The following is a 25,603-nucleotide window of genomic DNA, read 5'->3' as shown; positions in this document are numbered from 1 at the left end:
ATCAGTAAAATCTATTAGAGAAAAGGAGGTGATTATCCCTTTGTATAAGGCGATAGTTAGGCCACGCCTTGTGTACTGCATACAGGTCTGGAGGCCTCATTTTAGGAAGGACCTAGAATTGCTTGAGCGTGTACAGAGAAGGGCAACAATATTGGTGAGGGGAACGAAGAGGTTCTCTTACCAAGAAATCCTAAAGTTTTGCAAATTACAGCGGCTGGAGACTAGGCACCTGCGAGGTGATCTGATTGAGGTGTATAAGGCCTTGAATGGTTTCAGCAAGCTCAATGCTGTTGGGATTCTTCCTATTGCTGAGATTACTCATTTGAGGGGACATAAATTCAAATTGAGGAAAGACATTTGCAGAGTAAATTGTGCGGAAATGTACCTTTAGCCAGCGAGTGATTGATTGCTAGAACAAACTTCCATCTGTCGTGAAAATGATAGCTTAAATAAATTCAAATCAGAACTGAACAAACTTTTGGAGAAATGGAGAGGTGAATGGGAAGTTTTTTTTTTTTTTTTTTTTTGTTTGGCTGATGCTATATAAGCTTGCTTTCTTGCATCATATGCCACTGCTAATGCTAGTTAATGGTAATTATTTCCTGTAGGCCACATTAACATACATATAAATTAAAACTTTATAATTACAGGTTACACAAATGGTTTTGATACAGTATTATTTTGTTCATGAAATTCTCAGAGGAGAAATCAAAAAGCAAACTATTTTATATCTGACAAAAAAATGCCAATAACGTTCATTTGAATCTATATATAACGAAAATTTTGTTCAGAATAATAAATAGTGAGAAATTAATAAAACGTTTCTCAGAAAGTAGTGAATTTTTACAGACTACATGGAAATGGACTTGCAGAAAATAAAAAAGTGATTCACATAACATTTTCTGAGAATGATGCTGCGCAGCTGTTTTATCATTGGTTACACACTGGAATAAATTTGTAAGCGGTCAGGGTGCCTGTATTTCGTTTGCCTTTAGCTATTGGGTCTAAATTTTCGTGTCCGGACAAAACCACCTGAAGTAAAGTGCAAAGTAGGACAAAACCCCCTTTGAAAATATATATTGAAAAAATGAGGGACAAAAGCTCCCATTTTTTCTGAAAAAAATAATAAAATTTAAGTAATTTTAATAATGAAGTAATCCTGAGAAATGTTATAATCTTTGTCTGTGTTGGTTCTCTCTACTTGATCATTGTTTAATCTACCTGAGCTTGTCCGGGATTAAATCAGAATTAACCTCAGGTCTTGCTGGAAAGGACGTGTATATCAGGCTGCTAGATCTAATCTGAGGCATCAGTTCCACTTCAACCACCATGGTGTTAACGTCTTTGGGAATATACAGTTGTTGTGAGCTTTGTAGTGTTTTTAAAAATTGGTTATATTCTCGAATATCGGTAATATATTGGTTATATTCTCGAAGTTTAATCAATATCGGTAATATATTGGTTATACTCACTGAGTGTAACTGGAAAAATCAGTCTATCTTCAACCACCATGAAGATCATCAAGAACAATAAAGGAGGTTCTAAACTATGTGCAGAAGGCCACTTATACACCAAGAAGAGCTCAAGCAGGAGGCGAATACGTTGGGAATGTTCTCAGAGGAATGCACCTATTTTCTGTGACTGCGCGAGTAGCACAGTAATAGTCTGCGCGAGTAGCACAGTAATATCGTCACCGTCCTCCTCACACCGGATGTAAAAGGCCCTGGTTCGTATCCCTTCGATGACGCGGGGAACTTTAATGGACTTTTTTCACTCCGTGGCTGAGTTAGTCGGTCTCAGGCGTAGATAGCGAGGTTTTTACCCCCCAGAAACGGGTTTTTTCGTCCAGCAAACAGGCAAATCGACCAGAGAACACACTCATTTTACAGATAAAATAAATACATGGGTAGATGTAATCATTAGATGTAGATGTAAAGAACTAAAATGGGGGTGGGCAGGACACATAGCTCGAAGACATGATGACAGATGGACTAAGAAAATAACAGAATGGTACCCAAGAGGAGCTAAAGGAAAACCTGGAAGACAAACAACGGAGATGGACAGATGAAATTCATGAATTTGTGGGTAGTAAATGGATGGCCATTGCACAAAACAGAAGGAACTGGAAAGTTGCTGGAGAGGCATTCATCCTGCAATGGATTGAAAATGGCTGATGATGATGATGATGATGATGATAATGAATCATTTACAGAGGACTCTAATATCATAATTTTTTGTGACTGAACACAGCTACGACCCAGGTCCTAACAATGTTAAAGCAGCTGAAGTAAAGAACGCCATAAAGACAATTTATAAATTCATATAATTTATATGAATTGACTATTTAAATCATATATTTCCATAATTTCGCGTAAGATTCTACATTTGTGTTTACTTCTATTATTAAATAACTCAGAAACCATAAATTCCTTAGGAAGTTAGTGTTAATTAATCTGTATGGAATAGAATAAGACCAATAAAAATTTTACAGTTGAAATAAAAATATTTTTAAACGAGACGTATACTAAACTTGCCGGGACAACAGTCTAAAATCTAGGACTGTCCCGGCTAAACGGGACAAATGGTTACCCTAAGTATGAAGCTACATTAAACACTATTTCTCTTATTTGGCTGTGTAAAATTCAGTTTTTTTTTTTTAATAAAGATATAATAACTACTGGAGACAAAACAAATTACTTCAAGTTCACTTTCAGTGTTCACTGAACACAATACTCAATTGGAAAGAACAACTCATCACTGCTATCTTGTTTGAGCTAATCCAACTGCTATTGGTCGGTCACTGCGCATGTTCCACGCTACTAATCAAGCTGCCACTTTTAGGATATATATTTTGAACTTTAACTTTCCCACTGCGCTTCAACGTTGCGTGAATCGATTTTCAGTCGAGTGTGTTAAGAGTCAGATAGCGTGTTTAACGAAGTTGTTTTTGTATTACGTATTATCCTTATTACGTAACGAATTAGTGCAATATCCGTTTTCCTTTTCAGAAAGGCTGGTCAAAGTTTTGTCTGTATGAGAAGAGATGTCATAAGATGGTATTTGTTATTCAAAATGGCTTTTTAAAGTAAGTACTTACTTTCTTATTTTACATTCGTATTATGGTTTGTTGGTATCGCTTTGAACTTCACAGAAATGCCTCAGAATGGCAATGCATTCGATTTGAACCTTGGCAAAAATATCCGAATCCCCCCCACAAAAATCCGTAAGCTCGAAACTGAAAAACAGTATTTACTCGAATACTCGAAATGCTGTTTGTTGGATGAAAAACCCGCGTTTCCAAAAGAAAAAACAATGTCACTCTCGCTTCAGACCGACTAACTCAGCCACGTTATGAAAAAGGCCCATAAAAATGTTTCGTGCTATTGACGGGATAGCCTAGGTAGAAAAGACCTGAGTTCGAGTCCCGTCGATGACGTGAGGAAGTTTAATGGGCCTTTTTCACTACGTTGCTGAGTTAGTCAGTCTCATGGTAGCCTGTTTTTTTCTCCCAGAAACTCATGTTTTTCGTCCAGCAAACAGAAAATCCACCTCAGAACACAGACAATATACACGGATCAATGTGGCCTTAGTTGCCGATGCTCCTAAAAAAAAAAAAAATTGATGGAATTCGAACTCCGGTCTTTTCCATGTGGGTGGGCCAAGGACAGTGATAATACCAACTGTGCTATCCACGAGTATGGGAAAGAGGGGACACCTTTTTATATCACCTCTAAATATACAGAATTTATAAGAAACAACAAAAAAAATCTTTATTGCCTGTTCATAAATACGTCATACAACCATTAAAAAAATATATTATCTTCTTAACAGGTGTTTCCATTATTTTGTCTTCCATACGTGGACTTCCTGCTATGCTTTCCCTAAGCTGTGCAAACTGTTCCTCAGTCACAAGACTGTCTCCTGGCGCATTCACAAGCAAAAAATAAAAAAATAATGATAATTAAATATCTATTAGTTGAGTAGTTTTAAGCGGGTGTTTTGAATTAATGTTCCGTCATGATAATAGGTGTGTGTGGGGGGGAAGTGTATATATATATATATATATATATATACAGTATATATACACTGCCCTGCCATTAATATCCGGACACCTGCCTTTGGACAAAAAAAGAGCTTTTATTATGTCATTTAATATTTTGTACTGAAACCTTTTACTTTTATGACGGCCTTCAATCTTCGCGACATACTTTATATGTTCCTCCACTTGGCCTTTAACCCAGCCTTGTTCTTTTGGCGATCTCGACGTGCATGTATCCGACGATCCAATACATCCCAAAGATGCTCGATGGGATTCAGATCAGTACTGTGGGCTGGCCGATCCAACTTTTCTACACCCATGTCCTCAAACCACTCTGTTACGACCCGAGCAGTATGGCATGGCGCGGTGTCTTGCTGATACAGGTATGGGCCTTCCCCGAAGTATTGCCATAATGTTGGAAGTGCATAATTGTCCAGGTTCTCCTGGTATTGCACAGCCGATAACGACTAATACGCCGAAGCGAAACCATGAAAGGAACCCCATACCATTACATTGCCTCCACCAAACTTCATTGTTGGGAGAATACAATCAAGAAGGAACTGTTCCCCTGGCATTCGCCACACCTAGGAAAGGCCATCAGACTGGTAGAGTGCGAACCTCGACTGGTTTGTCCATAGTACTGTTTTCCAGTGCTCTACAGTCCAGGATTCGCGCTCCTTACACCATGTTAATCGGCGTCTAGCATTTCTTGAGGGGATCAGTTCTGTTGAATGTGTCATCTTGCATGCCCACTTTTGCAATTGTCTGTTCGAAGCCAAGTGTGCATATTTATAGCAGGTTCTGTGATGTGTTCCATGCATAGGACCTATTTCCCCATCCATGGAGGGGTGTCCGCATATTAATGGTAGGGCAATATATATGTGTGGTTATATTGCAGTGCAAGGCGCTTATTATGTCACTAATAATGTTATCATTCAGATAATGTTAGTCATTTTATGATGTACCGATCAGACGAATACATAGGAAAAACGACGTTTATTATAATTAGCCTTTCGGTTTATGTTTTATTTTTTATTTTTTTTTAATGAAACCCCTGAACACGAAACGTATTAAAACCTATAGTACTTAGTACAGTGCGTAGGTTGAAGGTTGGAAAGACAAAAAGAAGGTTGACGTTAGACTAGAATTTCTGTAGATCTGCAGGCAATACATGTGATGGAAGATTGTTGCAGAAAGCGGAAGTTCAAGGGATAAATGAGAGAGCAGAAAAGTTGGTTCTCTGAGGTTTAAGTTGGAGAGTAAATGGGTACATACGTATGGTTGTGGCACGTGTTTGAACTGGTTTAGAAGAAAAAGGGATAATAACAGAAGCCAATTCAGAACAATGCCAATGCAAATATCTATAAAAAAGTCATACGGCAGAAACAGAAACGTCTATGAGACAGAGAGTGGAGAGACAGTATGAGACGGGTCATTAATTAACCTGACTGCCCTCTTCTGAATGGGGAAGCTTGAAAGAGGTTTTGGAGGCACCACCTCAGGTGTGGGATAAATATTCCATCGTAGGGCGGATCTGAGATTTGTACAGAGCGAGAAGTTGTTTAGAAGGAACACCGAGAGAAAAGGTGACAACCCAAATATTGCTTCCTCTGCATCTAGCAGAGGAAGCAATATTTGTGATGTGTTTAGGCCAAGCGAGATTAGAAGTCAGAGTAATCTCCAATAGAGATATGTGATCTTGTTTAGAAATCTGAGTGTCATCGAACGTAAGCAGAGGAGCTGTAGACCCTATTTGCGTGATATAAGATTGGACTCAATTTTAGAAGGATTGAAATTAACTTAGTTATCTTTTCCCCATTGGACAATTACCTGGAGACCAGCATTTAAGGAATTGATGGTGGATATTCGAGTAGATTAAGATGTTTGTGCACGGCAAGGTTTCTCAAACTGGAATGTGGAATGCAATATGCTGTTATCTGCAACACTATAGATAGGATTTCTATTCAATGGAAGGTCATTAATAAGAAGAAAAGAGAGGAAAAACACTGACCCTTTGGGAACACCTGCATTCTTGGAAAAGCTAGAAGACATAGATCCATCTATCATCATTCACAGAGAGCAGTCAGAAATAAAATTGGATACCTAATTGCAAGCCACAGTCCACAATCCCTAAGGTGGTATCCTGTTAAGAAGACCTTTATGCCAAAAACGATCAAAAGCCTTAGAAATGTCAAGAGCAATTGCTTGCGTTTCGCCAAACTTCCATTGAATTTATTCATATATGGGTAAGCAAAAACATCGCCAGCATATTTTGGCTTATGTTTGACACTGATAGAATCCATATTGGCGATCATTGATAGAATCCATACTGGTAATCGTCGATCAGATGAGAGTTGGTGGTTAATAGATTTCTCCATTAACTTTAGATAAAGTAAGTGCAATGGGATGATAATTGTATTGAAGGGATTTCTCATCCTTTATAGGAACTTCGGAATATGCGCAAATTTACAATCAGAAGGAAAAACAGCACTGGAAAAAGAAAGTGTAAAAAAAAAAGGTGACACAGAACAGGAGATCGAGCTCAGGAGTATAGGTTTTGAGAAAAAGTGCCGAAATACAATCACTACCTGGAGCTTTCTTATCATTAAGATTGTTCAAAATTCTTCTGGCATCCTTTTGACGGAAGACCCCAGGAAGCATGGAGTGGAGGGTAATGAGAATAATAGGAGGAAGTTTACCGAATTGTTCAATTGAAGAATTAGAAGAAAAGTATAATTCTACTAAGTTAGCTTTATCTTTAGCTGAGGAGCCAATATAACCATCTGGTTTTAACAGCGGTGGGAAGTATAGATGTGCAAAAGTTGCTGCCAATAGTTTTGGCAAGAGACCAGAAGAGATCATCACCAAATGGTAATCTGAGATGCCTCTAGTAATCTAGTCATTTGGTAATGTGAGTGTCTCTTTGGTAACCCACCTCGACTGTCTTATTTGAAGGATTGTTCGTGAGAAAAACATCAATAGCTTTTTATTGTTTCGTTTTATATTTGTTATTTTATCGCTTTTTTGCCTTAGTGCAGTATACGCATGTGCAGTGAAGTGATTACGTAGCATGCTTATTTGTTCTATATCTCTTACAAACACACCACATAGTAACATAACTCTTGACCTATCTGTTACAGAAACGGCTCTTTAACTACTAGTAAATCGCGTTCCTTTGCATTTGAAGTTTATTTTCTACACCCTTTTATAAGATTATTCTGCTTTAAGATCATATTATAACATTTGTTTGGCAAAAAAATTTAACAGCCAGTTCACATAAACAGATTACAACTCATCACTGATCGTTATTTGAATACAGTAACTTCCTCTTGACTCATTGAAGGTCACTCTTAACGAGATTTCTTCTTAGTACTTTCCGAGTTTTTATCATATGATAACATTTAGCCTTGGCATCATTTTAAATTAGTTTGTTTTCAGAATTTTAATAAATATTCTGAAGAATGTCATTAATCACTATAAACGCTAATTACACTAGCCAACAAAATATATTTCTTGCATATCTTATATCTGTTAAAATACAGTAAACCCTTGATTTAACGGACTAATAGGGGAGAAGGGGTGTCCGTTAAATCGAATGTAACCTGGGGGGGGGGGAATTTTTTATTGTTCTTAATGTAAAAAAAAAAGCTTTAATACAATATACAGTACAATATTGTATAATGTACAATATAAAATTATGTTGCAATTTAGCCTTTGATTTACGAATATCAGAAACAGTTTAAGTTCACAAGCTTTCTTATAACTCCTCTATCACTTGATGCCATTTTAAATTGTAAGGATTGCAAAATTATTTAATAAATAAAGTCACAATTCAGAGATCACAGAAACACGCTATATACAACCTGACCGCACGATAGCTTGAGGCAGACTGAGACCGAAACAAAGCGAGTCGGTAGACCTGCAGTTTAGTGTCCCGAGTCACGTTCAGCTCGCAAGTTACCGCCTGCTCTTACCTGTTATCTGTAATCTGGGAAAAAAAGTTATTTGAACACGTTTTCAGAAAGAATAAAAAACAATTTCCCGAATTTTATTATAAAAATAAAAAGCCGACCGGGTTAGCCGAGTGGGTAAAGTACCTGCCCGGTAACCCAAAGGTCGCGGGTTCGATTCCCGCCTCGGGCTTGGATCAAAGTACTACAAAAAAACCTTAGGAGGTGCAATATGGCCACAGAAGCCGATGCGCCAACAACTACCAAATCAAAAAAAAAAAAAAAAAAAAATAAAAATAAAAGTAGGTAATTATCAAAACAATAATGGAAATAGGTGATTATTATTAATTTTTAATTAATAATAATAATTCAATGATGTATAACAAAAAAAAAGCAAAGAATTTTATACACTAAACGAGAATATTTCGTTGCTGCGCATCGGCCATATTACCTGTTTATTTCTCCAATCAGTCCACGGGGTCATCATAATGTCTGGTAGAGGCCTGCACGAGCCGAAATTTTAGAATTTTGATACGAAGACAGTTCCACCTAACTCGTACCCGAAGGCTACTGTTCCTTCCCGATCCGTACCAGTCCTAGGCTGAGTAGGGCCGAAGACCGTGCAGTTAAGATACCCCTTTACAAGATTTCAGAACCTGCATATTTTGGTATATGCAGATTCTGAAATCTTGTTATACCATCTGTTTTGGCTGCTTATTACTGCATACAAACAACCAATTTCGTTAGGATTTCTTTCTACATAAAGCTGTATTATATGATTAATCAAATTACAGTACTGTATTTATAATTTCCCTTGATATTTTTTTCTTAGCAGTAATAGCAAATCCTACTCTCCTTTATTGCGTTTTTTATGGCTCTAAGCTATAAATAAAACTGTGATCGTTCGTTTATATATTTTATTTATTTATGGCTGGCTAGACGCCAATTGGACCCTAGGGCCCAGCAAGTAATTCTTGAACAGGGCCCCGCAAATTTTGGGGGCGGCTCTGACTGTAGTCGTCCAGCCATTATATTTTATTTACTTTATTATTTTTCTTTAAAATCTTCCACCCTACTGAAGTCCTGGGTGGACACAAACTGCAACTCTGCATCTTGTATTTCACAAAACGATTTCCACACCTCACTTTTAGCATGTGTTTTTTTTTTTCATCAAAATGTATTCATCATCTTTTAATTTCGTTTTGATTTTGTCAAAATATAATTCCTTTTGAGCGGTGTTCGTACTTTATGTATAAAAAAACAATTAAAGTCTACATTTTCCCATAAAAAGTTGCCAAATCAAATTTTATAACATTTGAAAAATACAAAAGTTACCTATACAAAAAAGAAACATTTCTTTTCCATCCACGTTTTCTTTTGCTGCAACATCAGTTAGAGAACCATCAAATTGGACTGCTGCTGGTGTAACAGTAGCTATGAACATACACTGGTGTTCAAAGAAAGTGAATCACCTAGACACACTTCTTTCTTTGTGAAATTTCACAAATAGAAATATAAACAAAAGATATTTATTAATAGTTAAGGTAATAGCTAAGTAATATGTGCTCTATTCCAAAATGAGCATTTGCAACCTCTTAATACAACAGTTTTGGTAAACAAGACAAGTATGGCTGAAATTATTATTATTATTATACTCTTATATTATTTCTCCCTGATTGGGGGTTCTACCTCTTGACGGGTATTGCTACCACGTACACAGGGTGGTTGTCGTTATGTCTGGTCTTACTGTTGGTCGAGGAACTCTCTGACTGTCCTACAGGTGTTCTGGATTGCTACTTTCTTAGTCAATCAGATAGTTAGCCTTTTCCTTCTTGTCCACAAGGGTTATGTACGGTCTGTTGTACGGGATTGTCCTATCCGTTGTTATGGCGCGGTCCCAGTACAGCTTGTGGGCTGGGGTTCGTACTTGTAGTACGGTACACTTTCTTCAATCAACTGGTATTTCCTTGCTATCTTCTGATGTATTATCCTGGCTACCTGCTCGTGTCTATGAGTATACTCAGTCTGGGTGATCATCTTGCACTCCGCGGTGATGTGTTGGATCGTTTCTGAGGGCAGGTGGCATCGTCGACATGTGTCATCGAACACTTCGGGCTCCTTGGCGATGTATTTTCTATAGTTTCTGGTGTTGATTACCTGGTCTTGGATGGCGAGCATGAATCCTTCAGTCTTGGGGAAGAGCGTCCCGCTCGTGAGCCATGCACTGGAAGCAGTTTTGTCAATGTGATCTTGATGATGATCATTGTACTGTCTGCCATGGAGTGTCTACTCTGCCCATCTTTCTAGCTTCGTTTGTGCCTCCTGGTTGTGGGGGGGACTCCTCGCTTCGGTTGAGTGAGGTATATCGTTTGTCTATCTTCCTTATGGCCTGCTGGAGTGCTGCTGTGCGTTTCTGGAAGTAATCCTTGAGGTTAACTATCGCTGCCTTCTGTTGCTCTATCAGGCCCCTACCTCTTTCTTCCCGGGCAATTGTCAGTCTCTCCATGGCAGATTTCGGGTGGTGTTGGCGGCTCTTGGTCATCATTCTCCTTGTCTTTCTAATGATATCCTCCAGCTCGGTGTTAGTCCAATCTATGACCCCGAAGGAGTATGTTAGCACTGGGACTGCATAGGTGTTTATGGCTTTAACTGTGTTCCCTCCGTTCAGCTTTGCTTTGAGCAGGTTTCTGAGTCGCTGATGGTATTTTTCGGTCAGGCATGTCTTAATTTCCATGTGCTGTAACTGCTGAGCCTGCATCATCCCCAAGTATTGTAGGCCTCTTCCTCTGCCATGGCTTCGATCTCTTTACCAGTCTGCAGCTGGTAGTTTCGGTTGACTAATTTTCCCTGATGCAGTCCGTAGGTCTTGCACTTATCTTTACCAAATTCCATCCTAATATCATTGCTGAATTTTTCGGTGATCTGGAGTAGTTGCTGAAGGTGTTTCTCAGTTCCCGCGTAGACCTTGATATCATCCATGTACATCAGGTGGGTGAGGGTGTACAGGTTTTTCCTTCCTTCTTTGAGGTTATATTCATACTTGCTGCTGTTGAGTATGGTCGATAGCGGGTTGAGTGCTAGACAGAACCACAATGGGCTCAGGGCATCTCCCCGAACGATTCCTCTCCTGATGGGGATTGGCCTGGTTGTGACGTTTCCGACCTTAATGGTGGTACTCCATTTCGCCATCGTTTCACCTAGTACGTTTGTCACTATCGGATTGACTTTGTAGATGTTGAGCGCCTCTATTAGCCAGCTATGACTCACGGAGTCAAAGGCCTTGCGATAATCGATGTAGGCTGTGTACATGTTGCGGCGCTTCTTGTAGGCTTGCTCCGTAACCGCAGCATCTATGGTTAATCGCTCCTTGCATCCTTTGCTCAGCCGCTTGCATCCTTTCTGCTGTTTGGCCATTGGGTTCTGGCTCTCCAAGTGTTCTTGTAAGGACCTGTCCTTACAATTGGTATTTAATAATGGTTATTAATATTGAAAAATTATTAGTATTTTAATACAGACAACCATTTTAAAAATATCAGGTAAAAACTAATAATAGTAGATTTGAATAGGATAATTCAGATAAGTCCCAGGCTTAATTGTGTTCATTGCGCCTGTTACTTTAAGTAAGAGGAGGATTAACGTAGCAACGGGGGGGAAGCGTTTCGAACACGCGAAACAATAGGAGCTCCGATCTGGAGCAGTTCGTAGTTGATGTACACTGAGCATAGGCAGCACTCCATCCGGAAGAAACAATAGACCGAAACAAATCGCACTTCAGAAAGGAGCAGTACGCAATAGAGAAGGCACTGAGTAATGGAGAGCGCTTTTAAAAATTTCATGGGGCGATTAATGGCAGGTGAAGCGCGACGAATAAATGGGTGTGGATGTGAGGTCACAAAGAAGATCTGGAAACTTCTAGGCTGACCAGAACTTCCGTTTACCTTTCTAGAAAGTTCTTGAAATTGCTGAATACCGGAAGCCTTTTCATATAAAGGATGGAAGACACGCCCACGGAAGGGTATAGGAGACGAATGGGAATTACAGGGAAAGGGATGAAAAGGTCAGTGATTGGTCAGTGAGAAAAGGGGGGAATTTTGAAGAGAGCAGAGAGAGAAGTTTTTTTGGAGCACTTCTGAGGAGAGTCGTGGTCGAGGTTGGATGGTGGTTGTGGCTGCAGTTCTGAGGTGATAGCTTAGTAATGGGAAGGAAAATTTCCTTGTGGGAAATTTTTTTGTCTAAAGTTGGGGAAGGAATGTGTCCATGTGAAGGAAAGAAGATACGGCAGTAACAAATGAATACAACAACAGAGTGAGAAGCTGATGCATTTTATGGAGAACGGAAGGAGAGCGCCCAAGGAGAAATCTAGAGAATGACACGAGAAAGGATCCTTTTCAACTCAGCAGAGCAGTACCCACGGAAGAGCGAACCTCAGGTAGACTGATGTGTCCCACGGATGAACAACCATACACCTTCCAGACTACGCTTCAGAGCTGAGAGAGAGAGAACCTAGCAGGGAGAAATGCTCAGCGAATTGAGTAAGTGCTAGTTAAGTACAGAAAAATCTTAACTTAGTAATGGAAAGGACTCTAGAAGAACGTTATAAATTTAGGGGAGAATGCTAAACGAAAAAAATATAGATGTACGTATAATTGGAATATAAAGAGAGAGAGAGACAAACAGATAATTCAAATTAGTAGAGGAAATAAGAGTAGTGCATTAAAGTATAAGTTAATCTGTGGTTGGAAGGGGAATTCTGACATAATAGTAGATTAGGGGGAAATGATTAATTAAGTAACAAAGGATTGAAGGTAGAATGTATAACAAGTGGCAAGTAGATTACTAACTAGTGTTGAAGTAAGATTGAATTTTGAATTATTGAGAGTATAATTTATTGTGATTGTAATTGTTTAAACAGGTAGACAATTGAGTGTCAAGAATTAATTAATGAATTGTGGATTAGTTAAACGGAAAGATTATTAATTAATTTTGGTTGATTATTGTTGACTGATTGAACTGTGTGTGTGTGTGTGTGTGTGTGTGTGTGTGTGTGTGTGTGTGTGTGTGTGTGTGTGTGTTATGGAGGTTTAATGGCGCATAAGCTGCTGAGGTTATATAGTGCGCCTCACTGGTTGATCTGTGGTCAGAAGTGAGATTTCTGACTGAAGTATGTGTATTACATAACAATTTTGGAAGGGGGACACATAGTGACTTACATTTGTCTATTCGTATGCTGATTGTATCTTAGCATTAGCATTAGTAGAGGCATTTGATGCAAGAAAGCAAGCTTATGCAGCATCAGCCAAAAAAAAAAAAAAAAAAATCCACTTCACCCCTCTGTTCGTTCAAAATACCTGTCCAGCTGAGCCTTAAACTTATTTAGGCTATCAACCTCCACTACAAGGGATGGAAGTCTGTTCCACCAACCAACCACCCGCTGGCTAAAGGCAAATTTCCGCACGTCTATCCTACATCTGTCTTTCCTCAATTTGAATTTATGCCCTCTCAGGTGATTTTTCTGAGCTAGAGGAAGAATCCCATCAGCATTGAGCATGCTCAAACCATTCAAGGCTTTATACACCTCTATCAGATCACCTCGCTGGTACCTAGTCTCCAGACACTGTAATTTGCAAAACTTAAGCCTTTCTTCGTAAGGCACCCCTTTGTTCCATTCACTAATCTTGTTGCCCTTCTCTGTACTCGTTCCAGCAGCTCTACATCCTTCTTGAAATGAGGCCTCCAGACCTGTATACAGTACTCTAGGTGTGGCCTGACCATTGCCTTATACAAGGGAATAATCACTTCCTTATCCCTGCTGGAAAAATTCCTGTATGTCATTGACAATACTCCATGAGCTACTCTTGCAGCCTGTCTGCACTGCTCAGAGAACTTCATATCTGCCTGCACAACCACCCCAAAGTCCCTTTCATTCTCTACCACTGTCAGTGTAGTACCACAGAGTTGATACGTTGCTCTGCGGTTGCTGTTTCCCATGTGTAGTACTTTACATTTGTCAATGTTAAACTTCATTTGCCACCTCTCAGCCCATCTGCTCAACCTTTCCATATCCTGTTGCAGCAGCATAGTGTCAGTAGTGTCCTTGACAACCCTGCCAACCTTTGTATCGTCTGCAAACTTGGACATTAAGCTTGATATACCATCATCAATATCATTTATAAATACAGAAAACAATAATGGACCCAACACTGAGCCCTGAGGGACTCCACTAAAAACATTAGTCCACGATGAGCAGTGTCCTTTGATTACCACTCTCTGTCTTCTCCCCCTCAACCACCCCTTTATCCATAGCAGCAATTTGCCTCCAATGTCACACTGCTCCAATTTGTGTAGCAGTCATCCATGTGCAACAGTATCAAAAGCCTTTCTAAGATCCAAGTATATAATATCAAAGCTATTCCCAGGGAATAGCTTTGTGACTGCATCATAGTATCCAATCAAATTGTCACTGCATCATGGTATCCAATCAAATTGTCACTGCATCATGGTATCCAATCAAATTGGTCAGGCAAGACTTCCCCTTAACAAAACCATGCTGTGTCCGAGCTATAACTGAAGTCTTGTCTAAATGATCCTGCAGTGCTTCTTTAACCAGTGCCTCCATTAATTTTCCTGGAACAGAAGTTAAGCTCACAGGTCTATAATTACTTGTGTCAGCCTTTGATCCTCCTTTGTGAATTGGGGTCACATTTGCACATTTACAGTCTATGGGTACCTCCCCTGAGTCCAAGGAAGCTCTCATAATTATGGCTAAGGGTTTGCTTACTTCCTTTGCTGCCTCCTTTAATATAACTGGATAGATCCCATCCACCCCAGGTGCCTTTCTTGTGTTTATCTTCAACAACCTCTCCTCCACCTTACTCTCAGTTATTTCAAGATTCTGTAGCTTACTGCTAGAGTTGAATACACCTCTGGCATTCCCCTCGCTGAATAACTCCTCATGTGTGAATGTCGATGCAAAATATTCATTTAGTTTGTTAGCTACCTGAGCAGGATCATCAACAGTTGACCCATCGATATCAAGTGGACCAATCTGATTCATCCCCTTCCTTCTAGAGTTTACATAAGTAAAGAACTCTTTGCTGTTTTTCTTTGCATCCCTTGCCAAGGATCTCTCGTAATCTGCCTTCGCCTGCCTAACCTCCTTTGTAACTTGGTTGCATATCAACTTGTATCTATCATAGGCTTCTCTGTCATGTGTTAATTTGTAAGTATCCCATGCATTTTTCTTCTCTGCCATATGCCTCATTAGTTCATCTGACATCCATTTTGGCCTAAACCTTGAACAATATTTCTTAGTTGCTATGTAAAGCCTAGTAGCTTCCAAGATAAGTTCTTTGAATGCTTCCCATTTTGAATTTGCTGTTGGTAACATCATCAGTTGGTTCCACTGTATAGAATTTAAATACTGTCTCAGTCCATCGTAGTCGCCTTTACGGAAGCAATAACCCTTCCCTTTACCCCTAATGGTAGTTACCTCTTTGAGTAAATCCCACTTCAGCACACTGTGATCACTGACACCTAGTGGTTAATTTATCTGCAGATTCTTAATTAGCATTAGCATTAGTAGAGGCATTTGATGCAAGAAAGCAAGCTTATGCAGCATCAGCCAAAAAAAAAAAAAAAAAAAAAAACCACTTCCACTTCACCCCTCCGTTCGTTCAAAATACCTGTCCAGCTGAGCCTTAAACTTATTTAGGCTATCAACCTCCACTTAATGCATGAAGAATCACTGCTGATAATCAAATCAAGAGTATTCCTCCCTCTAGTTGCCTCCCGAACATGCTGATGTAGAAAACAATCATCCAATAAATCCACAAAAGCCCTGCTAGTGTGTGAGTGACCAGCCCCCAAATCCCAGTCAATATCTGAGAAATTAAAATCTCCCATTATAAGACTCTCTGATTTACTGGCCCACTCTATTTCCCTGTACAGTTTCTTATTATACTCATCAGAGTCATTAGGCCTATAGCACACTCCTACTCTCAATTTTGATCTCCCAATGCTTATGTCACACCAAACTGACTCAACACTGCACTGTCCAGCGATGTCGACTGGCTTCACTTCCTTGGTTTTTATGTGTTTCTTAACTAATAGCATAACCCCTCCCTCCTTCCTATCCTGTCTATCCTTTCTGTAGACGTTGTACTCCCCAAATTCCAGTTCTGCATCCCTTATATCTGTGTGACACCACGTCTCTGATATCCCAACAATATCTGCCTTTGATGTTTTGAGCAATACCTCAAATTCATCAAATTTATTTACTAAACTCCTAGCATTGGTGTACACGCAAGTATACCTGCACCTGTTTCTATTCTTAGCTACCCTAACACAACCCATGTGTTTACTTGTACCGCAATGGCTCCCAGCAGTCTCTGAAATATCATGCATCTTGTTTTTCAGGCTTCTGCTCATTCTAATAGAAGCAGTGCAAGAATCTGTTTCACCTCTGCCAGTGGCTACTGTCAATCTATTGGTCTTTGTCTCCCCCCCCAAGCTAGCAGTTTTCCGACCCACCTAACACTGCCTCGATAGCATCAGCAAATATTCTTGCACCCTTTCTATTTAAGTGTATCCCATCCCTGTAGAAGCAATCTCTCCTGTTAACAAGTACAGTCCAGGCTGAAAAAAATTCTACCCCTTGAGCCTTGCACAATCTTTCCAGGGCCGAATTGATCGACAAGGCTCTCATCATATACTCCCTCCTATCGTGTCTGGGCAGAATTGCAGACACTTTCAAATTCAACCCTAATTCTCGGCTTTTGTTCAACAGTGACCTGTACTTGTTAAGTAATTCTGCCGGTCTCCTACTCTTAATATTATTAGTGCCAACGTGTACAACTATATCACCTTTTGTGCCCTTAAAAGATGATATTCGCTCTACAGCGTCATCAACCTTTGCCCCTGGCAGACATACCCTGGTCCTGTTCCACCTATCCTTTTTACAAAGCATGTTCCCCGTTTCCCTGGCAATAGAGTCACCAACAACTACTAGTTCCTTCGGGACCAGCGAATTCTGCCTTGGGGGTTGTCTCTGTGTCACGTGATGCCCAAGTGCAAGCTCTGGCGTGGATGTGGGCAGCTGAGAGCTTAATTGGCCCCTCAATTTAGTTTCTTCGAGGGCATCCACCCTGTCCTTCAAGCTCTCAAATAGGCCCACAAGAACGCTGAGTTGTTGCCTGATATCGATACACTCCTTGCATCGCGCACACACAAAGACATCCCCCATGGCAGTATCATGTCCCCCATGGCAGTATCATGTTCTTATTGACCTACTTGGACAGTTAAACAGTAGGGAAACTGATTTGTGGATTATGAGATGTAATAATTACCTGGACCTGTTGGAACCAATGTTGAGGTACATGAAGAAACACAATGGTATATTAGAATTGGTAGTTTTGATTACAAAATATGCACACAGTTAATTGGTAGCAGTCTAACAAGGTCCCACTGATTAAAGTACTCAGTTATTTGTTGTTGTTTGATTACCATGAAAAAAAGTGTCAATAAATATTGTTATATTTAACACATATGAGTTTGTCAGTCATTTTGAACATCAGCCAGTCCAGAGGAGGAATACTTATAATATTGAGACCCCCTAGAGTCTAGAATCTTCTGGGAGACAAACAAGTCAGGTGTAAAGTGGGAGGGGACTAAACGGGGGGGAAGTAGAATAGGGGGAAAAATTAAATAAGTCTTATAGCATCAGAAAAAAATAAATAAATATAAAAAAAATTAAATAAAAGATAATTAACTGCATTAAAGAATAATATATAGTATTGAGAAACCCCATCGTCAAATGCATTAAATCCCCCCCCCCCACAATTGGCAAGCGTAGCCAGGATAATTCTTCACGATGGAAGGCTGAGTTCAGAACGACAGAAACAAAAAAATATATATATATAATCCAGTTGCTGAAACTGAAAGAAAAAATTCAGCTGGCAAGCCAGAAAGTGAAAAGTGAAACAGTAAGTATTTAGAGTGGATACTGAATTAGAATTGTTCTTGTGTTTTAGAATTAGATGGAATAAGTTATAGAATAAGATAGGTATTGATAACAAATAACTAGTTAATTAGAATTAACCCCCCAAGAAACATGGCTACAAGGCGAGCGCACTGCAGTAAGGATAGAGAAGGAGTTGAAAATAATAATGGACAGGAGACATCAGTAGAAACAATTGTTAATATAGGGAACGATAGTAGGGGAGCAATTAAGTTAAGTAAATTTTTAAAGGTATTTAGAGGGGAACCATCAGAAAATGTAGAACATTTTCTGAGAAAACTGCAAGTGATTAAGTAAAAGGAAAAATTGTCGGAACTGGAGGTAGTTATGATGACGGAATTTAAGCTGGCGGGCAGAGCCCAGACTAAATATTTAGAGGAGACCCAAGGGATGGAAGTAGAAACATTAGATGAATTTGAAAAGATATTAAGAAGGCTATTTTCCCCGAAAATCACATTTCTAGAAGGGATCGGGATGTTAAATAATTATAGTCAAAATAATCGCGAAAGTGTAGAAGAATATCACAAAAGATTTTTAAATGTAAAATTAACAGCAGAGGTATCGGAAAAAGAAAGTTGCGCCTTTGATAAAATCTTAATGGGGCAGTTTATAACAGGAATAAAAGACAGTTATAGGCGGGAAATCCTAAGGGATAAACCGAACTCCTTAAAGGAAGCATTAGAACTGGCCGTACAGGAACAAAAATTAGATTTCCAAAGTCGGAGGGCAATTAGAAGGGACATAAATGTATTAGTAATGGGAGAAGAAACAAAACCGAGTCGTAATAAGGAAAAGAAGGCGAAATTAAATTAGAAGGGCTAGAGAAACAGATAGTGGGAATGGAAATTAAATAAAATAAAATATTAGGGGAATTAAATACAAAAAAGAATGCGCTAGATGAAAATAATAGACAGAGGGGTGAATGTTCTCAAACAGGGCAAAGCACAAGAGGTGGGTACAGCGACACAAAGGGGTGGAAAGGGGAAGTCAGAGAAGATAGGCGAAACGGGCAGAGGCAGTGGTACATCTGTGGGGACAAAGAACATCTCGCAAGATATTGCCCACACTGGAATAGTCAGGGGAGATACCGGGGAGGTGGCAACTACCGCCACGAGCAAGACGCTGGGAGGCATGAACAAGCATTACACATAAACACAGCCAAAGATAAAAACATATCTTTAGGTGCTGTAAGTGATAACGGCAGAGGGAACGACCTGTTATCTGTAAAGGGCAGCTTTGGAGGGTACCAGATAAATTTCTTGTGGACACAGGAGCCTCGAGGTCAATTTTAATGTGGGATTACCTCATCAGATACTGCAAAGGGTCAAATAACGGAGATTAGCATTAGCATTAGCATTAGCATTAGTAGAGGCATTTGATGCAAGAAAGCAAGCTTATGCAGCATCAGCCAAAAAAAAAAAAAAAAAAAAAAGTAACATAAATAAATAAAAATAACCACTTCCACTTCACCCCTCTGTTCGTTCGAAATACCTGTCCAGCTGAGCCTTAAACTTATTTAGGCTATCAACTTCCACGACAAGGGATGGAAGTCTGTTCCACCCACCAACCACCCGCTGGCTAAAGGCAAATTTCCGCACATCTATCCTACATCTGTCTTTCCTCAATTTGAATTTATGCCCTCTCAGGTGATTTTTCTGAGCTAGAGGAAGAATCCCATCAGCATTGAGCATGCTCAAACCATTCAAGGCTTTGTACACCTCTATCAGATCACCCTGCTGGTGCCTAGTTTCCAGACACTGTAATTTGCAAAACTTAAGCCTTTCTTCGTAAGAGAACCCCTTTGTCCCATTCACCAATCTAGTTGCCCTTCTCTGTACTCGTTCCAGCAGCTCTACATCCTTCCTGAAATGAGGCCTCCAGGCCTGTATACAGTACTCTAGGTGTGTCCTGACCATTGCCTTATACAAGGGAATAATCACCTCCTTATCCCTGCTAGAAAAATTCCTATATATCATTGACAATACACCATGAGCTACTCTTGCAGCTCGTCTGCACTGCTCAGAGAACTTCATATCTGCCTGCACCACCACCCCCAGGTCCCTTTCATTCTCTACCACTGTCAGTGTAGTACCACAGAGTTGATACGCTGCTCTGGGGTTGCTGTTTCCCATATGTAGTACTTTACATTTGTCAATGTTAAACTTCATTTGCCACCTCGAAGCCCATCTGCTCAACCTTTCCAAATCCTGTTGCAGCAGCGTAGTGTCAGTAGTGTCCTTGACAACCCTGCCAACCTTCGTATCGTCTGCAAACTTGGACATTAAGCCTGATATACCATCATCAATATCATTTATAAATACAGAAAACAATAAAGGCCCCAATACTGAACCCTGAGGGACTCCACTAATAACATTAGTCCACGATGAGCAGTGTCCATTGATTACCACTCTCTGTCTTCTCCCCCTCAACCACCCCTTTATCCATAGCAGCAACTTGCCTCCAATGCCACACTGCTCCAATTTGTGCAGCAGTCTTCCATGTGCAACAGTATCAAAAGCCTTTCTAAGATCCAAGTATATAATATCAAAGTTATTCCCTGCATCCAGTTCTTTTGTGACTGCATCATAGTATCCAATCCAATTGGTCAGGCAAGACTTCCCCTTAACAAAACCATGCTGTGTCCTAGCTATAACTGAAGTCTTGTCTAGATGATCCTGCAGTGCTTCTTTCACCAGTGCCTCCATTAATTTTCCGGGAACAGAAGTTAAACTCACAGGTCTATAATTACTTGTGTCAGCCTTTGATCCCCCTTTGTGAATTGGGGTCACATTTGCACATCTCCAGTCAATGGGTACCTCCCCTGAGCCCAAGGAAGCTCTCATAATTATGGCTAAGGGTTTGCTTACCTCCTTTGCTGCCTCCTTTAATATAACTGGATAGATCCCATCCACCCCAGGTGCCTTTCTTGTGTTTATCTTCAACAATTTCTCCTCCACTTTGCTCTCAGTTATTACAAGATTCTCTAGCTTACTGCTAGAATTGAATACACCTCTGGCATTCCCCTCGCTGAATAACTCCTCATGTGTGAATGTCGATGCAAAATATTCATTTAGTTTGTTAGCTACCCGAGCAGGGTCATCAACAGTTGACCCATCGATCTCAAGTGGACCAATCTGATTCATCCCCTTCCTTCTAGAGTTTACATAAGTAAAGAACTCTTTGCTGTTTTTCTTCGCATCCCTTGCCAAGGATCTCTCGTAATCTGCCTTCGCCTGCCTAACCTCCTTTGTAACTTGGTTACAGATCAACTTGTATCTATCATAGGCGTCCGTGTCACGTGTTAATTTGTATGTATCCCATGCATTTTTCTTCTCTGCCATATGCCTCATTAGTTCATCTGACAACCATTTAGGCCTATGATGTGAGATGTTGCCGCGAATTTCTTGTGAAAGGGGTAGGTGCTGAAGAAATTCACACCAATTATATAGTTAGAGACAAAATAAGAATACAGGGATGTGAAAACATAGTGCCCCATTCATATTTAGTGGCAAACAGAGTAAACAGTCATCGACATGATGCGATACTAGGCACGGACTTACTAAAGAAATTAAGAGCCAAGATAGATCTGGGAAGTGGCAGCATTAACTTCGGTAGTGATACCCCTGTGAGTCCTAAAGTAGACAGAAGGCGAAATGCAGGCGGCAGAGCCCAGTACATGAGACAGAAAGAGGGGAATCTTCAAAGGGAAGGAGTGTGAAGGAATTAGAAAGGTGTAAGGCAAACACTGTTGATAAAGTTCTGGTTGCTCAAGAAGAATTAAGGGAATTAAAGAAGAAGAACAAAACTAATAGGAATAATGAGAGAAAGTGCCAAGAAAGTGGAAAGATGTTGCACGTGGGAGCTTTGGAAATGAGAGAAAGGGTCAATTTAAATTCTGGAAAGAAAACACATAAAGTGGGAGAAAATGGCGATGATGGGAATGATAACAAATTAAATGGAACAACAGAAAGTAAAAGAATCAGAGGATTGTGGAAATGCAGAACTAAAGCTTCCAATGAGAAGAAGGCCCACAAACTGAAGGAGATAAACAGGATACAGCAGATGTATTTAGGAGCAGTATTATATGAAAATATGGGATGGGAGTAGCTTTAGTGAAGCCAAAATATACATTTAAGTAATGTTCATGTATATATACAGGGTGTTTCAGTTAAACGTTTCAGAACTTCTAAGAGGGGTAGGGTACATCCTGACAACTCGAAATCATATAGCAATGTGGGGTCGGAAATGCTTTCCTGCGGTGTTGTACACAGAAGCACCATAAAGAAAAGAGACCGTAAGTGAGAAATCGTTTTAATAATACATGAAAAGAAGCAAAAGGTACATGGATTAAAGTAAGTGTTCGAAGTTTCTTCCACGGGCTACAATGCACGCCTCACATCTCCGACGCATGGACATCCGAACATTCTGGAATACTCCAGGCGAATTTCGAATTTCTTCGGCAGCTACTGCGATTCTTGCAACCAGCTCCTCAGCATTGTCAACAGGGGTGTCATAAACTAGCGATTTCATATGACCCCAGAAATAAAAATCAAGACATGATAGGTCGGGTGACCGAGCAGGCCAACGCACGGGACCACCACGTCCGTTCCACTGTTGACCAAATGTGACATCCAGGTAGTTACGAACATCTCCGCTATAATGGGCAGGGGCTCCATCGTGTTGGAACCACATTGTCTGTTGCGTCGATGCAGAAATCTGTTCATCTCTCAAAAGTTGTGGCAATACTTGCTGCAGAAAGATCAAGTAGATAGGTCCGGTTAGACGGCACGGTAACAGGTAAGGTCCGATGAGGTGATCTCCCATAATACCGGCCCATACATTGACCGAAAATCGAATCTGTGCTGCACGACGTCGTATTGCATGCGGGTTCTCGACCGCCCAGATATGGTCGTTATGCGTGTTGAAAATTCCTTCCCTTGTGAAGGATGCCTCATCGGAAAACAACACTTCAGCAGGAAAAAGGGAATTTGTAGCACATTTTCCAGGGTACCACTGTGCGAAAGCAATACGAGGTGCATAATCCTCCGGTTGCTGTGTCTGGACACGCTGCACGTGAAACGGATGCATGTCTTGTTCTCGGAGAATCCTCCAGACGCTGCAATGGGAAACCCCGACTGCGTTTGCTAGACTTCGTGTACTTGTTCTTGGATTCCCCTGTACATGCTGCAGCACATTCTGTTCGACGGCTGGAGTCCATGCTGTTCTTACCCTGTCCCTGTCAGCTCTTTCAAATGAACCTCTCTCAGCTAACCTCTGGTGCAGTCTTGCAAAGAAATTATGACTGGGAATACGCCTCGTCGGATATCGTTCCGCGTACAAACGCCGTGCGGCTGGCCCACTACAATTTGCAGCCCCGTACGCCAAATGCATATCGGCTAACTCTGCGTTCGTGTAATCATCCATCCTACTAACTTGGCGTTCTTGTTCAAGAAATTCGAAATTCGCCTGGAGTATTCCAGAATGTTCGGATGTCCATGCGTCGGAGATGTGAGGCGTGCATTGTAGCCCGTGGAAGAAACTTCGAACACTTACTTTAATCCATGTACCTTTTGCTTCTTTTCATGTATTATTAAAACGATTTCTCACCTACGGTCTCTTTTCTTTATGGTTCTTCTGTGTACAACACCGCTTCAGGAAAGCATTTCCGACCCCACATTGCTATATGATTTCGAGTTGTCAGGATGTACCCTACCCCTCTTAGAAGTTCTGAAACGTTTAACTGAAACACCCTGTATATATATAATTTGTAGGGCAAATAAAGGAATCGGCATGTACTTAGAGATAGATCAGAAAGAGGAGGTAGGGCGTTGTTAAAAGTAGGCCAGGAGAGTAGGCTCTCTATCAAGAACCTGTAGAAAATTATATACCGGATATAAATTTTAGGGGAGGAGGTAAGAATTGTAAGGACCTGTCCTTACAACTGTTATTTAATAATGGTTATTAATATTGACAAATTATTAGTATTTTAATACAGACAAACCATTTGAAAAATATCAGGTCCAAACTAATAATAGTAGATTTGAATAGGATAATTCAGATAAGTCCCAGGCTTAATTGTGCTCATTGTGCCTATTACTTTAAATAAGAGGAGGATTAACGTAGCAATGGGGGGGGAAGCGTTTCGAACACGCGAAACAATAGGAGCTCCGATCTGGAGCAGTTCGTAGTTGATGTACATTGAGCATAGGCAGCACTCCATCCGGAAGAAACAATAGACCGAAACAAATCCCACTTGAGAAAGGGGCAGTACGCAATAGAGAAGGCACTGAGTAATGGAGTGCGCTTTTAAAAATTTCATGGGGCGATTAATGGCAGGTGAAGCGCGACGAATAAATGGGTGTGGATGTGAGGTCACAAACAAGATCTGGCAACTTCTAGGCTGATCGGAACTTCCGTTTACCTTTCTAGAAAGTTCTAGAAATTGCTGGATACCAGAAGCCTTCTCATATAAAGGATGGAAGACACTCCCACGGAAGAGTATAGGAGACGAATGGGAATTACAGGGGAAGGGATGAAAAGGTCAGCGATTGGTCAGTGAGAAAAGGGGGGAATTTTGAAGAGAGCAGAAAGAGAAGTTTTTTTGGAGCACTTCTGAGGAGAGTCGTGGTCGAGTTTGGATGGTGGTTGTGTCTGCAGTTCTGAGGTGATGGCTTAGTAATGGGAAGGAAAATTTCCTTGTGGGAAATTTTTTTGTCTAAAGTTGGGGAAGGAATGTGTCCATGTGGAGGAAAGAAGATACAGCAGTAACAAATCAATACAACAACAGAGAGAGAAGCTGCTGCATTTTATGGAGAACGGAAGGAGAGAGTCCAAGGAGAATGACATAAGAAAGGATCCTTTTCAACTCAGCAGAGCAGTACCCACGGAAGAGCAAACCTCAGGTAGACTGATGTGTCCCACGGATGAACAACCATTCACCTTTCAGACTACGCTTCAGAGCTGAGAGACAGAACCTAGCAGGGAGAAATGCTCAGCGAATTGAGTAAGTGCTAGTTAAGTACAAAAAAAATCTTAACTTAGTAATGGAAAGGACTCTAGAAGAACGTTATAAATTTAGGGGAGAATGCTAAACGAAAAAAATATAGATGTACGTATAATTGGAATACAAAGAGAGAGAGAGACAGATAGATAATTCAAATTAGTAGAGGAAATAAGAGTAGTGCATTAAAGTATAAGTTAATCTGTGGTTGGAAGTGGAATTCTGACATAATAGTAGATTATGGGGAAATGATTAATTAAGAAACAAAGGATTGAAGGTAGAATGTATAACAAGTGGCAAGTAGATTACTAACTAGTGTTGAAGTAAGGTTGAATTTTGAATTATTGAGAGTATAATTTATTGTGATGGTAACTGTTTAAACAGGTAGACAATTGAGTGTCAAGAATTAATTAATGAATTGTGGATTAGTTAAACGGGAAGATTATTAATTAATTTTGGTTGATTATTGTTGACTGGTTGATATGTGGTCGAAAGTGAGATTTCTGACTGAAGCATGTGTATTACATAATAATTTTGGAAGAGGGACACATAGTGACTTACATTTGTCTATTCGTATGCTGATTGTTACTTATTGACCT

At 40.1% G+C, this 25,603-nt stretch overlaps 1 protein-coding gene across 3 annotated transcripts in view; it reads left to right on the top strand.

Annotated features, from left to right (window-relative positions):
* Window positions 1-2,888: 2,888 nt before the first annotated feature.
* LOC150082201 (putative cytochrome P450 12a5, mitochondrial) overlaps window positions 2,889-25,603 on the top strand; it is a 125,952-nt gene continuing 103,237 nt past the window's right edge. For all 3 annotated transcript variants that reach the window (XM_090380049.1, XM_090380048.1, XM_090380047.1), the window contains exon 1: window positions 2,889-3,085. Coding sequence is in view for 2 of the 3 variants with exons in the window: in XM_090380048.1 (XP_090236174.1) it covers window positions 3,054-3,085 (32 nt within the window). In the remaining variant the exon portion in view is untranslated. The remainder of the gene's footprint in view (window positions 3,086-25,603) is intronic.

The sequence above is a fragment of the Mastigoproctus giganteus genome, chromosome 8 (assembly GCF_048544385.1).
Source record: "Mastigoproctus giganteus isolate SK-2022 chromosome 8, ASM4854438v1, whole genome shotgun sequence".
NCBI classification, from domain to species: domain Eukaryota; kingdom Metazoa; phylum Arthropoda; class Arachnida; order Uropygi; family Thelyphonidae; genus Mastigoproctus; species Mastigoproctus giganteus.
This window is presented reverse-complemented; position numbering and strand designations above follow the sequence as displayed.